Source organism: Bradysia coprophila, unplaced genomic scaffold, assembly GCF_014529535.1.
Source record: "Bradysia coprophila strain Holo2 unplaced genomic scaffold, BU_Bcop_v1 contig_476, whole genome shotgun sequence".
NCBI lineage: Eukaryota > Metazoa > Arthropoda > Insecta > Diptera > Sciaridae > Bradysia > Bradysia coprophila.
The window spans coordinates 4,293,315-4,309,122 of NW_023503727.1; the positions used below are offsets into that span (position 1 = coordinate 4,293,315).

Here is a 15,808-nt window from a genome sequence, read left to right on the forward strand (position 1 = left end):
TACATTTCAACCCATCCATGACCACAAACTGTTTGAGTATACCACATGTACTGCAAGTTAATAACTAATTCTATGCATCAAAACCTTACATTTCAATCACATTATCGTCCCGTGCCAAAAGTTTTCCATATTTTCCACGTTAGTGTTTCTGTGACCAGCACTCGAGCTTTTCCCTAAAAAAAAATTTTTTTTTTGCTAATTGTGTTCGCCTGCAAACGAACTTTTTATCCGGATTTTGTGTTTACTTTCCGTAAAGTAATTTAACGAAGCTCTCTATGCTCACATGCTCACATTAACATCAATGGCATTCCGAACGAATTTTATATGTGCCATTTCGTATGCCCACACATGAACTTTTTATGTATTTTGTAAAACAGCCTTTTACCAGTAGGAAAATTAAATTTTCGAAAGTTCATTGATTTAAACATTAAATTCGTTTTGCATGTTTTGCTTTTAATGCCGAAACTCTATGAAAAGAATTTTCTGTTTGTTTGCACTTCGATAGTGTAGATTGCGTATTTCGTAATTACTTATTTATCAGCGACTTCAAACGCGAACAAACCGAACCAAATTTAAATTTCGCTACCAATGGGTCCAATGGGTCCAATGGATTCAATGTAATATTATCATAAAGCTTTTCAAAAACCTGTGATTGACCTCCAAAGTCGATCCCCATCAGAAAAAAATATTTTTTTTGGATTGAAAATAGTACATTACTGGCAAGCTCGCCTTCGGCTCGAAATACAACTTTCGGTACGGTAGTTCGTTGTCTTGCGAGCAGAAAATGCGAAAAACCGGTTTTTCTGGCAGCAAGACAACAAATTAATTTTTCTTACAGTCAGTGGCTGTGAAATTTCATCATGAATTTGCTTGAGCTGTTTATCAGCTGATACACACTTACAATCAAAACTGTTTATATGGTTGAAGATTCTATATATGGTTGTGGTAAAACAGTATAAAGACGTATTAACAGGTAAGGCTCGGAACGGGTCGGGTTCGGTCAAACCGGAACCCGAACTTGATTTAACCCGAACCTGAAAGATTATTTCGGGTTCAACCCGAACTTGACCCGAACTTGAATTTTCGATTTCGGGTTTAAACCGAACCTGATCTGAGCCTGAAATTGTTCAACCCGAATTTGACCTGAACCTGAATTTTCAATTTCGAGTTTGACCCGAACCTGAACTGAACCCGAAATTTTAAATTTAATCAGGTCGGGTTCGGGTAACCCGAAATTTTTGACTTTTTTTAGTGTAATGAAAGCTCAAAATTTCGGGTTACCCGAACCCGACCTGATTAAATTTAAAATTTCGGGTTCAGTTCAGGTTCGGGTCGAACTCGAAATTAAAAATTCAGGTTCAGGTCAAATTCGGGTTGAACAATTTCGGGTTCAGGTCAGGTTCGGGTTAAACCCGAAATCGAAAATTCAAGTTCGAGTCAAGTTCGGGTTGAACCCGAAATAATTTTTCAGGTTCGGGTCGTGAATCCGGTTCAGGTCAACCTGAACTAAAACAGGTCAACCCGAACCCGTTCTGAGCCTTATTAACAGGTTCGATTGTGTGGATCAGCTGAAAAACAGTTGAAGCAAATTCATGCTGAAATTTCACTGCCTCTGACTGTAAGACGATTTGTAAAAATTTCTCATCTAAAATGGCGAGCTCATAGGATCTTCTGTCAGAATTATGATTTGAATTTGAAACAAAATTGAATTTGACCCAAGTCTTAGATATGTTAATTGGATGAACTGGACGTCCAAATAATTTCTAACTGAGGATGGCTGAATTTCATTCAGTTTTGATCTGAACTTCCTCGTCCCGTCATTTTCATAACCCGGTCACATAGATGGACAATCCGATTGGAGTACATCGGTTTGGTGTGCGAATCAGCTCGTTGTTAAGTTGTGTTCCATGGGCTAGTGACACAACATCAAAGGATTTTTCGTTCAAATCAACAATTTATGCTTTGAGAGCTATTCATTGTGAAGTTGCATGTTATCGGACCTGTAAAATGGCATGAATTGTAATGAAGTGCCCTGATGACATTCAACTACATGGATGGATACAAACTCTTGTATATTGTCGGTTAATTGAAAAACATTACATTCAAAAGGTGTCGTCGATGTGTCGACTACATTTTGTCAAAATTAAATTCTCCCTTCGATGACATTGTCTCCGTTGTTGTTGAACATCATTTTTTTGTTTGTTTTAATATCAATTGTAAAGCAGACACTTACCTAATCCGACCTGATTCAGATAATTGTGTTAATATTTGTTGGATTCAAACTACATAATGTAAATGAAATTAGTCTAATCAAATACCGTTTCAAATGTTTAGGGAATTCATCGTCTGCTCCATCTTCACAAACTAATTTATCTGCATTGCACATTAAATAAATTCAATTTCGTTATGTACTTAAACAAATAGCTCTTGTCGTAGACGACGACGGTTGATTTTCGACGTAAGACGAAAACGTAGAGCTCCTGAATGTGTGTGCACACAGCAGTAAATTTGAAATAATATTTATTAACTAATATGAAATTTTAACATATCCGGCTCTGAAGCCATATATACAAGTTGCAAGTATTTAAAAAGGATATTAAATCCACAGAGCCAGATTAAATATGTGGATATTTGTAGATAGACAGACGTTTTCCAGCTATTTGTAAATAACAATCATAAAGTTTCATTACAATTTCTAATTGCAATAATCTCCGAAAATGAGAAGATTTTAATTAATTCTTCAGAATGATGAAATGTATATAGAGCACAGCACATTATATATGTAACAAACATACCATATTCCACCTAACTACCTGCAGAGCTCATTATGATGATGTGATAAAACACCTTTTCAAACGAGTGTTTAGGCGATGCGTTCAGCTTACTTGTGCAAACAGGGTGTACAACTACAGTTGACTTTGGAAAATTCAGTTGATTATATGCGAGAAAGGAAAACATGAACAGACTGCGAGCATTTTGAATTTGTGAGATTTGAAAACTTCAATTTACAGAAATATAACTTGTTGTGACGACTATAAATAGATATTAGTCCAGGTGCTTGTGTCGAAATAGAAATGCTGTTTACTATGAAATGTTGTGGAATCAACATTTTTTCCGGAAAATCGCTTTTCCAGCTGGAATATCTCCGACTCCGAGTCTACAATATCTTCTATCTAAAGTCGTCTGAATTCCCTGCAGTCCTAGAGTTTTAGGATAGGGAAGACAGTGGACCATGAAGAGTAATGGGACCAACAAATCTTCTATCTAAAGTCGTCTGAATTCCCTGCAGTCCTAGAGTTCTAGGATAGGGAAGACAGTGGACCATGAAGAGTAATGGGACCAATAAATCTTCTATCTAAAGTCGTCTGAATTCCCTGCAGTCCTAGAGTTCTAGGATAGGGAAGACAGTGGACCATGAAGAGTAATGGGACCAATAAATCTTCTATCTAAAGTCGTCTGAATTCCCTGCAGTCCTAGAGTTTTAGGATAGGGAAGACAGTGGACCATGAAGAGTAATGGGACCAACAAATCTTCTATCTAAAGTCGTCTGAATTCCCTGCAGTCCTAGAGTTTTAGGATAGGGAAGACAGTGGACCATGAAGAGTAATGGGACCAACAAATCTTCTATCTAAAGTCGTCTGAATTCCCTGCAGTCCTAGAGTTCTAGGATAGGGAAGACAGTGGACCATGAAGAGTAATGGGACCAATAAATCTTCTATCTAAAGTCGTCTGAATTTCCTGCAGTACTAGAGTTCTAGGATAGGGAAGACAGTGGACCATGAAGAGTAATGGGACCAATAAATATTCTATCTACAATCGTCTGAATTCCCTGCAGTCCTAGAGTTCTAGGATAGGGAAGACAGTGGACCATGAAGAGTAATGGGACCAATAAATCTTCTATCTAAAGTCGTCTGAATTCCCTGCAGTCCTAGAGTTCTAGGATAGGGATAAACAGTGGACCATGAAGAGTAATGGGACCAATAAATCTTCTATCTAAAGTCGTCTGAATTCCCTGCAGTCCTAGAGTTCTAGGATAGGGAAGACAGTGGACCATGAAGAGGAATGGGACCAATAAATCTTCTATCTAAAGTCGTCTGAATTCCCTGCAGTCCTAGAGTTCTAGGATGGGGAAGACAGTGGACCATGAAGAGTAATGGGACCAATAAATCTTCTATCTAAAGTCGTCTGAATTTCCTGCAGTCCTAGAGTTCTAGGATAGGGATAAACAGTGGACCATGAAGAGTAATGGGACCAATAAATCTTCTATCTAAAGTCGTCTGAATTCCCTGCACTCCTAGAGTTCTAGGATAGGGAAGACAGTGGACCATGAAGAGGAATGGGACCAATAAATCTTCTATCTAAAGTCGTCTGAATTCCCTGCAGTCCTAGAGTTCTAGGATGGGGAAGACAGTGGACCATGAAGAGTAATGGGACCAATAAATCTTCTATCTAAAGTTGTCTGAATTTCCTGCAGTCCTAGAGTTCTAGGATAGGGAAGACAGTGGACCATGAAGAGTAATGGGACCAATAAGATAGTTATGTCGCACGATAAAGCTTTCGTAAGAGTAAATTGCAATTTTCGTAACGAAAATTGTCCCAAATGTTTTGATTAAAGGTCTTCATAAAAATGACTTTCCCGGCTGGAAAAACAATTTTCCATTTTCCGTGAAAAAGATGTGTTTTCTACAAATAAAAATCTTCAAGATCGTAGGGCGCCTGTACTACAGACCGTAACGTCGGTAATTCGAAATGATTATCATTTATGTGCATTGCATGGCTTCGATATTCAATATATTTACTCGGAAAACACTTCTTTTGTATGTCTCGTCAATATTTCGCTTTCTGAATTCCCTTCTCCGCGTTGAACCGTTCAAAGGTGCGAAACATTCCGTAAACACATTTAAATAAATCTCGCTTCTGACTCACTAACCCGTATAAACATTTATTATCACCGTGAGCGAAACATGCAAACATTTCGATTAAAATTACTCTCCTCAGCACAAACGATATCATTTGTCTGGCTATGGAGCGTCGGGATTTTTTTTGTTGGTTGGTTAACAAATTAAATTACAGCAACGACTTCTCGCTAATTTCAAATTTTGTTCAAGCACAATTTAATAAATGACACATGCCATGTTATATTTTCTACGTGATGTGAATTCGTTTACGTGCTGAAATGTGGTCATTTCATAGTGATATGACAATTGTTCCAACTACTCGAAGGGTGCCAAACTGAATATTTTACATGGCTGGAGAAAGAAGATGTTGTTTCTATCAATTCGTTTTGTAATAATAATAAACTTGGGCTAAGGGTGAAAGTCTGTCTGATGACTAGATTAAACTCTGCTGCTGTGTTTTGTATATCGTCTCACATTCTCGAAAGCGTTTTCGGTTGATACGTGCGAGATGTAAATTCAAGGCCATGAAATTATTATTGCAGTCGAGCTGACAAAATAGTGAAAATATTATATTTTTATTGTTACAATGTGAATTGTGTGCGTGCAATGACTGCGATCGTATCTCGTCGGCAATATATATATGTACGGGTTTTATTACCCTTACAGAATTTACGACCACTAAATGGATGACGTGTTTTGTATATTGTTTGCTGGAAATGAAGAGAAATCTTGCTTTATTACTGTACCCTGACGACATCTTAGTAAACTTTGTAATTGAGGGACATACTTAGTTGGATGTTTTAAAATTAAATGCTGAAAATTTGCAGCGTTGTTGGCCGCTAGGGCGTATCGAATTTTGAGAATTTTAAGGGTCGCGATAGCCTGTGTGCGGAAAACGTAGATCATTGAAAACTAATTCCAGGCATATGGTTGATGGATCCGAAGGTGCCCGGGAAGAAGTCCCCCCGGACGACTTTAACTTTCAAATGGTCATAACTCGGAAAGTCAAGAGTATTTTTGAAAACAATGTTCTAGCAGGATGTAGAGCGTTAAAAACTCTACAAAACTGCCAAAGAAACCGATGGTCCAAAAGGTGTGTCTGTCGAGGTTCAGCTACTGTTCAGCTACTGTTATGGAATATTATGTGCACTTACTGGCCAAGGTTACCTCGACTCAGCAACACCGGTTACATTGTCTGCACTGGCTTCGTGGGCGACGTGGGTACACTTAAAAAGTCCATTCAAAAATGTTGAAAAAGTGGTTTCGGATGGATCGCCGACCGGGACAATGCCTAGTGGACTGGTAGTACTCGACCTCCTCCTCTACAACCTCATGCCAAAAGCTAAAGTTAATAATTTGTCTCTCAGGAAATAAAAGTCAAAAACCAAAATGTCGAACTTTCGATGTTAGAAAACCTCGACAGACACACCTTTTGGACCATCGGTTTCTTTGGCAGTTTTGTAGAGTTTTTGACGCTTTACATCCTGCTAGAACATTGTTTTCAAAAATACTCTTAACTTTCCGAGTTATGACCATTTGAAAGTTAAAGTCGTCCGGTGGGACTTCTTCCCGGGCACCTTCGGATCCATCAACCATATGCCTGGACTTAGTTTTCAATGATCTACGTTTTCCGCACACAGGCTATCGCGACCCTTAAAATTCTCAAAATTCGATACGCCCTATTGGCCGCTGACATCCAAAGATAGAGATTCCTTTCGTACGACATTTTCACTGAGAACGGAACCTCAACAGTGTTGAAAAACACCATCATTGTGATTTAGTTTACCTAGCGAGAAAGTGATTCTCATCAAAATATTTAACGATAATTCGTGTTAACACGTGTTCCGTTTATCGTTGACAGTACAAGCACCAGTAACCTTGTCTACATTTATTAATCCACAAATCTATTACGAGACAATGTCTCCATAACCCAGTCACATATAAAATTTAATTGAAATTCACTCCCATTCCCAACGTACATTATGTTACAAACAAGAGTTGAGTGAAGATGTATCATTTTATCATATCGAAACGAACATTTTCCGTTGAATATTAATTTTTGTTGCGATTTTGTTTGCTTACACAATTAAGTCTACATTCTGTTGAGCCAATGTTTGAATTTAAAAAAAAAAAAAATATTTTTTGTTCGTTTAGTTGCCAGCAATCCGAAATTGAACAATTCAAATTAGCAAAATTTTTAATAAAAACGAAAATACGAAAGGAAAAAAAACGAATTTTTCGTACTCGACGCACAAGGCATTTAATTTTTACGTTTTTTTTGTTGAGTACATAAATTTTATTAACCAACACACATAGCCCATAAAATGTGAAGAACTTGGGTTGTGTAACGAGAAGTAAGTATTTTGTAAACCCAACAGAGTAACAAAAAAAAAATCTTTTTTTTTGGATTTTTTTAATTAAAAACGCTCATAAAATGTATTTTTTTACTCCTTCATGCTTATAACACTGCCAGGACTAGGTAGCACAATTGAATTTACAGGTAATTGGCTTGTACTTGTAGAGAAGGAACAAAATGAAATTAAAGTACACGAGTACATTCTCGTGTAATGAAAAGAGATATGACTGTTTAAGCTATTAAAACTTTGGTTGCACTTTTTGTTCGTATACTTTTTGTGTGAAAAATCGAAAACTTTTGCTTCACCATTTTCGTTGAGAGGTTTAATAGTTGTGTAATAATCCGAGATTTCGATCGTAACGTTTTTCTTCCGGATTTTCACACATTAACAACGAGTGGAATTCCGTTCTGTTCAATTCACTTCTGCATTTTATACATCTCTCGTTTTTTTAAATGGATGTGTGTCGTTTCTGTTTATATATTTATTAATAATTTACGAGCTGAACAATGTGGATACTCAAAACGAATACGTTTTGTATGAGAAATATTTTGCGCCAATGCACTCGCTCGGCATCAAATTGTACGTGGTATAGTACCCAGTTATTAATATCAAAAGCATTTTTAATTTGCATCCTTTTTTTGTGTTTTTTTCCCCAAGTGCTTTACATTTTAAAAGGCCCCTTTTGTATTTTCAACCGCACATTCATTTGGTTTACGCTCTTTATACACGTAGTAGCATACATTTTCGCAGTTGGGTAGTTTGCGCTTTTCCATAATTTACACATTTTTTAATAATTTAACGGCAAACACAACAGAAAAAATAAATAAAAAATATATTCAACGTAAAGTAGTTAAGAGTTTTGCTTAGCGTTTGCATCCACATCCACACAATACTGCCGTAGGAAAGAGTATGGAGGTGCGCGTTTGAAAATTGTATAATTTATCCGAGAAAATTATTTACAATTGTTATATACTCGTCAGTGTTAATCTTTCTTACAACTGTTATGAATGATACACAGCAGTATGGCAATGTTAATAATATTATTCGCTAGCAAGAGTTAAGTCACTCTCTAATCACGCTTCGTCGTTGAGAGTTTTTGTTTAACTGTCGCTAGAAGATAAACGAAAGCACGCAAATGGTAGATTACATTGGATGATGCGAAAGTGATTCATTACACAAGGTAACATATTTTAGAGAAAAGCAAACTCAAAGTCTGTTTTTTGAACAACAAGCTTCGTTAACTGTTTTTTCGATAAGTGTAGAGTTGAAGGCAACACAATTACCTTTGAGGGATTTTTTTGAAAGTAGACCAGGCTCCCAGGGGCGCCAACTTCTAAGGACAAGCGAGACTCGGGCACCACTACTCGAATGATGAGCACCACTACATCTTTCCAGTTTTACTTGAAAGAGCACCACTACTCCCAGATTCGCTTGTTGTATGAGCACCTTTACTCCCAAACACAAGTCGGCGTCCCTGCAGGCTCCGTCGACCAGGCTATTTTTTCGCGGCGCGTTGTTCATATGCCCAGATAGATCTTGGCTCCAATAGTCCAAAACCGCTGTCGTTTAATTTTCATGTTTGCGTCTTGGCTGGTGGTGAAGGTGCAAAAGTCGAAAAAGGGTGTTTTTTATACGTGATTTACTGCCGCTGCAGACGATGGACACACATGTGTGGCGGCTCGTTGGGTAGGTACTGTCCAGGAGACCCGGGGCAAAGACAGATATCAAATGTGTACTCAAGCACTATTCAAAAATAACAAAAAGTATGTCAAAGGCCGGAACTTTTGATGAGCTTTATTAGGTGATATTTTGTTCCTGGTGACTGTTGTTGTACAAATCAGTGGTTGCCCTGATAGAGGCTTAACCCAGCTCTACAGATTTACCTCAATTGCCATAGAAGTGAAAGGTTTCAGGATACTTTTTTGGGTATAAAGCAAATGTCTTCCTTCACTCGAAAGCAAAATATTGATTTTAGAAAAATACACGAATTATGCTGTTTTTGATGTCTGCATTGATCTTACCATAAACATTCTCCAGGTGCGAGATATCACCTTTTGAAGTTCATCAAAATTTACGGTCTTTGACTGACACAATATTTTTGTTATTTTCGAACAATGGCACAGAAGATGTAAGATATGTATGCTTGCCCCGGTTCTCCTGGACAGTACCTATCCAACGAGCCGCCACACATGTGTGTCCATCGTCTGCAGCGGCAGTAAATCAAGTATAAAAACACCCTTTTTTCGACTTTTGCACCTTCACCACCAGCCAAGACGCAAATATGAAAATTAAACGACAGCGGTTTTGGACTATTGGGGCCAAGGGCTATCTGGGCGCATGAACAAACCGCCGCGAAAAAATAGCTCCGACGGAGCCTCGTCCACTTTCAATAAAAATCCCTCTTTGCAAGTTGCGAAAAAACGTACGACTGAGTTTGCGAGCAGCACAAAGTTCTTTTCGATTGAATGAATTACTTAGCACGACCTAATGTATTCTGGTTTCTGGCCTGCCCCATTTCGAAGTTGAATATCGCAAAGGCATCCACATGAAATGAGCCGGCAATATTTTACATGTTGTGGATCACTTTCGCAAGGGGGAAAACTAGGAGCTGCGGGAATGGACAAGAAAGAACATCTTTCCGACCTGGGAAATCGAATGAAATTTGACACGGGTTAGGTTGTGTGATGGTCTCGCAAATTTACTTCAAACTATCCATTTCACTCGAAAATTGTCCGAAATATACATTTTGATGAACCGAGGAAGAGCAATGAAAGTCTAGAACAGGTATGGTCGATCGGCGAATTCGTCTTAAACACACTCACATTTTATGTCAAAATAATATGAAAATGAGTGCGTTTAAGTACGAAAATCAAATTTGTATGTCCTCCGGGCGAACAATAGACCATACCTGTTTTACACTTTCATTGAGGAACAGCACATACAACACATTTATGTCTAGCCTTAACTTGTGACTTGGAGGAATTATAATTACGAAATGTTGAAATAATGGCCTAAAAGGTAGTGTTTTTGGTCCATTCCCTCAGCTCCCTGCTATGAAATGGTCAATTTTCGCATGAGACAGGCAATGAAATGTATTTGTAACACGTCCTTGCTTAATACGTAAACATTTATTTATCGTTCAGTAAGAGCTGCTCAATATGCAGTCTCATTGCAGCGACACTTTATTTGTTATAAGAATGCCCTTCCTTCCAATTTGTCGGTCATCATTCCGATATTAAACGATTCCAAATAGCTATAGAAGTCATGTACTGCCCCAAGAAATTAAGTTATCAAAAAGAAACTGTGCAATTAGAGAAGCGCAGACCACAGACAATTGAATAATGCAAACCATAATTCTCCCTTGATTGTACACTGAACACAAAACGGGTACATCCAGCGCACTGATGATGATAATATTATGTATTCCATTCTCATTCGAAATTAATTCCTTTTATTCATTTTCTAGGGGTGAACATGGGCTATATGGACAACAGTTATTCAAATTCCAACAACGGCGGCAGTGTAAATTCTCAAGATTCTCTGTGGCAAATGAAAATGTCAGCGGCAGCCGGAAATTCGGCCAATTTGATACCAACACATAATTTCGTTGAACGACAACCATCTTATGGTTATGATCCGTTAACACACGGTGGTTACGGTGCTGTTGATGACTATGCACCGTATCCCCATTTAACAACGACCAGTCAACATGGCGGCGACGATTATCATACAATGCGTAACAGCCAGAACCCGTCCAGACAAGATCCGTACTGCAGTGACCCGTATGCTGCTGTGCTCAAACCAAAGAAGCGACTGGATCAGCATTTAGGTGAGTTTGATTTTTATGGATGGAAATATTGATGTGTGTAACAAGCAGTATGTTCTGTCCGCGATTGAATTTTTGTCGTATGAAGTTGTACGTGAAAATTTAAGGAAAATCTTTTTCGACGCTGTGCAATTTGATAAGCTATGTCGAATGGCGAAATATGATGATCCCTCTTAAGCTACCCGACGATCCAAATGTATTATTAATCGCTCTCGACAGAGACAGGTCCAATGAAATGTTTCACTGTGGAAAATGTCGTCTAATTATTTAACATTCATTAATTACGTTGCATTTTCTATTTTATTCATTTTCCTGGAATCACTCGGGGGAAAAGTTTTTTAATGTAAATTTTAAACTCAAATCAAAGGCTTCCCGAACTTTTTGATTGCCAGGCGAACTTTTCGTTTCTCCGATTTATGCAAAGTAATTGCATCCTTTTTTGTGTTGCAACTTTTAACTTCTTCGCCTCGTTTCAATTTGATTTTGTATTTAAAACTACTTGTAAATGCATTTACGAGGAGTTGGTGTGTTTTTTTGCCGGCAATGCTGAATGGGTTTGTTCAGAGAAGTTGATAGAACTTCGAAGGGTTTGAGTTGCAGTGAATACTTTTCCCATAATTTAAATTGCTCTCCGTCGGTTAACAACAACATTGGCACAAAGAACGTTCGTGCAGGAAGGTAGGAGATAACTAAAAACAATGTTTTTTTTTACGAACTTACCCCCAAGGTTGTGCTTGTAAATAGTTTACACGCGGGAAGAAAATAGTCGAAATAAAAACACTCTGATCCCTAAACGTAGTGGCATGATACACTTTAATGTATTCATAGTGTGAACTGAAAATATCGCAGAGAGGAAAAAAAAATGGATACTAATAAACGACCGATAAATTAATTCAAAACTACCGATAAAAAATAATAAATGACCGATAAACACGGTACCGATAAAAAATAATAAAGTACCGATAGCGAAATACCCGAGTACCGATAAAAATATTCCAAACTACCGATAAGTTTTTACCGATAAAAAGTGCTGAAATACCGATAGATTGTTCATTTTATCTATCATTTTCGATGAGTCTTTATTCCGATTCATTCTACATAGCACAGTAATTACAGAACATAAAAATGAAAGAAAGAAGAAAAGAGAAGAAAAACAACTTGATCAATGCAGATGGTAGATCTCGTCCAGTGCGGCACCCTTCGGAATGCTAGCGTTGACAGACATTGCATTTCCCCACTGGATAGCCAGGGAAAATCTTTGGAACAAATAAAGTCTCGCCTTCGCCTCGCCTGTCAGTCTAATCATGTGTGAGCCAATTTTGTTGAGTAAATTGATAGCTTCCTTCGACCATGGACCGAATGTCTCCACCCCGACGGCGACGAAATGGTAATTTGCCTTTATCAACGAGTATTTGGAGTGCTTTCGAGCGACGGCTCTTTCTGAGGCCATTCCAGGCGTTTTGATTCTGCCAGACATGTTAGAAACGGCGAGTGAATCCGCGCAGGTCGCGTCCCAAACGAGCGATTTACCTCTCTCCCAGGCGGTATACGTAATGCCATCAGGTCTTTTTTTCCGGTCGTCTCGATATAATCCAGTCGGCTCAAGCAAGGATGGCATGTTGATTGTTCCCAAACCTTGATGCAATATTCGGTTCAACTCGGCATGCCGGAAGTATTTTCCCGGATTCTTTTTGCAATGAAGGGCGTGCCTACCCAATTCGTCCACAGCTTTGCCGCACACACATTCGAACGGATGACAAATGTTTGATCCGAGACGCAGGCCAATACATATTCGCATCACATCATTATTCAGAAAAGTGACAATATTCGGGCTAGGAATAACATTCAGCCAGGCTCCTGACATTTTGTTTTGCAACAGGTCAAAACGATACTGTTCAACTTCGGATGTGAATGTTAGCTGCGACATCAGTCGGTTGACATTGATTCGGTCCCAAGCAAATTGTGACTTCAAGATTTCAGGCTTGAGTTCGTTGTTGACTTCATTCCACTCGATCAATGCTTCCATCATGTATGGCATATTTGACTCGTAGTCCTGAATAAAGGTTAGTGTAGACACGATGTCTTGTACTCCATACACTGAGGATAGGAACGCTGGGAGAGATATGTCTGTGAACGAACGAATACCTAAACCTCCAAAGTTCACTGTCATTTTTAATTTTTTATCGGTAATTTATTATTTTCTATCGATCATTCATTATTATTTATCGGTAGTTCATTATTTTCTATCGGTAGTTTATTATTATTTATCGGTAATTTATTATATTTTATCGGTATTTCGGTATTTTTAATCGGTAAATTATTATTTTCTATCGATGCTTTCTATTTTTGATCTATCGTATGTGTGTTATAATTTTGCTATTTTTCATTGAATTAATATAAACGTTGAAATAAAAAATTTAAAAAGGCAGATGAAAAAGGAGCTGATATCCTTTCGAAGAATGATGGAAGAAATTGATCGCAAGGGATTGGAATTTGAGGATTTGAGCAATAGAATCGATCAACATAATCGTGAAGTTAGGAATTTGAACTGAGGAAGTAAATCTATAACTATGATTGAATGACAAATAGCAAAATTATAACACACATACGAGAGATCAAAAATAGAAAGCATCGATGGAAAATAATAATTTACCGATTAAAAATACCGAATTACCGATAAAATATAATAAATTACCGATAAATAATAATAAACTACCGATAGAAAATAATGAACTACCGATAGAAAATAATGAACTACCGATAAATAATAATGAATGATCGATAGAAAATACAGTGAACGACATCTCAAATGTCTTACTGTCATTTTTTTCAGAGAATGTCATTGTGAATTTGCTGTTCAGCCTTCTGCTAAAACCGCATTCTTACACATTGGTACAGTCTTAGAGTAGAAGTAATTCTCCTGAGCTCGGAGAAATGTAATAGAAACAAGCTCGTTGAGTTGATGTTAATAACTGACTTTATTCAATCAAACTTTACAGTATTTATACTAAAATATAACAAAGAACTTAATGTAAATAAAGAGATGTTAATGAATCAACCTACGTAATTGATTCATTAGTACATTACCTTTAATGGTTCATCTTAATCCTACGTAAGTCATTAACTTCTAGAATGATTGACATGCGCATCCTGCATGTGCATCAAGATGAATCATACTATAACAATTATGTCCATTCTTAATTACTATGATACACAGCAATAAAACAAATATCATACAGCACGCTGCATATTAGTTGTATATCACTGCTATATACTTGCGCATCAATAGCATATTGCATATTATTTGCATAGCATTGTGATACATGCGCACTATACTTGCGCATCATTGAGTGCACTATATAATCGAGTATTCCGTTGCTGCGTATACGATTTCATATGTCCGTAATATACCAATGCTTGCATAGACTTATTCAATGCAAGCACTAACATACTCCCAGCCGTAGAACTCCTTAGTTCTACTTAATCTTTGCATATACATAATAGTATACAACCTGTCACACAATGTTTATGCAGTATAACACAATAATTAGTCTTCATATGCATTGTTTGACGATACATACTATACTATTACATATAATCCCTCGCATGCCCGCGACATTGGTAATGGATCTATATGATGATCATATAGAAGCATTAACATACTCCCGGACATTGAACTATTAAGTTCAATACAAAAATATATAAGCTTCAACATACATTGAATGGAAGTTCAATACTAAAAATGTTTAAATTCATGTTACAATCAATCAAATTCATACAATTAAAGATTGTTATATTTAAATATAATAATTTTAAAACTGATCTTTTACTTTGCGTCCTAAATGATTCAATGTGAAACGCTTTCTAAATTTCGAAGTAAGTTTAATAATTTTAGTTTAATTATTTAAAATAAATATGTCACATTATCAAATTAGATCTCAAAGGATCTTTTAATGCCAAATCAATTAAGTCCCTTTGAATCGTTTAGTTCGCTTTACACTAAATTATTTTTCACAAAATTATATTCTCAAATATCACAATAATCTTCAATAATGTCTAAATTACATTATCGTTACGTAAATGACTCAATATTCATCAACGTATTTTCTTTAAACACTCACAATTCTTATCAACTGGTTTATAAATTTAGATAATAATTATTCATTATCTTTGACATTGAATCAATTATTCTGATCAATTTAATTTTTCAAACAACTGGCTTCGGAAATATCTAATTCCAGTATCTCATTTTCCCAAGAAACAGATTATTGTGATCTAACAATGCTCTTTCAAATACTTTATTGTTCTTTACTATGGATAATTTCACAATGTTTTTTACTGTATATAATTTCCAATAATTCCATAAGTTTTACAATTCAATAATTATATAAACATGGCTTTTACTTACTAAAAGTTCAATACTTCCGTTTGTAATTTCATATACGTTTTATATTTAAATGAAAACAAATTACTTTATCTAATAATTTATTTATTCCATTCATTCGGTCACATAAAATTATCCGAACAAACGTTTCACTGGATCTGAACAAGCAAAACAACATCTACAAGTTGAACTCTTGTGATACCAGCAACACATCCCATAAAATATCTAATAATATATTTTATCTTTAATCTTTGGCGTCAAATTCTTTTTCTTTTTAACATTTCAATAATGCAAATAAAATACTTTTAATTCTACTTTTGTCTGTATGTAATATTCTAATTCC

The 15,808-nt window shown here is 36.6% G+C and overlaps 1 protein-coding gene across 2 annotated transcripts in view; it reads left to right on the forward strand.

Moving 5' to 3' along the window:
- LOC119082764 (hemicentin-1) overlaps positions 1-15,808 on the forward strand; it is a 163,467-nt gene that overhangs the window by 138,165 nt on the left and 9,494 nt on the right. Inside the window, exon 8 of one of the 2 annotated variants that reach the window (XM_037192352.1) lies at positions 7,372-7,399. In XM_037192352.1, the coding sequence (XP_037048247.1) occupies positions 7,372-7,373 (2 nt within the window). In that variant the 3' untranslated portion in view covers positions 7,374-7,399. Of the gene's footprint in view, positions 1-7,371; positions 7,400-10,721; positions 11,085-15,808 lie in introns of those variants that run through there. The other variant, XM_037192351.1, reaches the window with a different exon arrangement.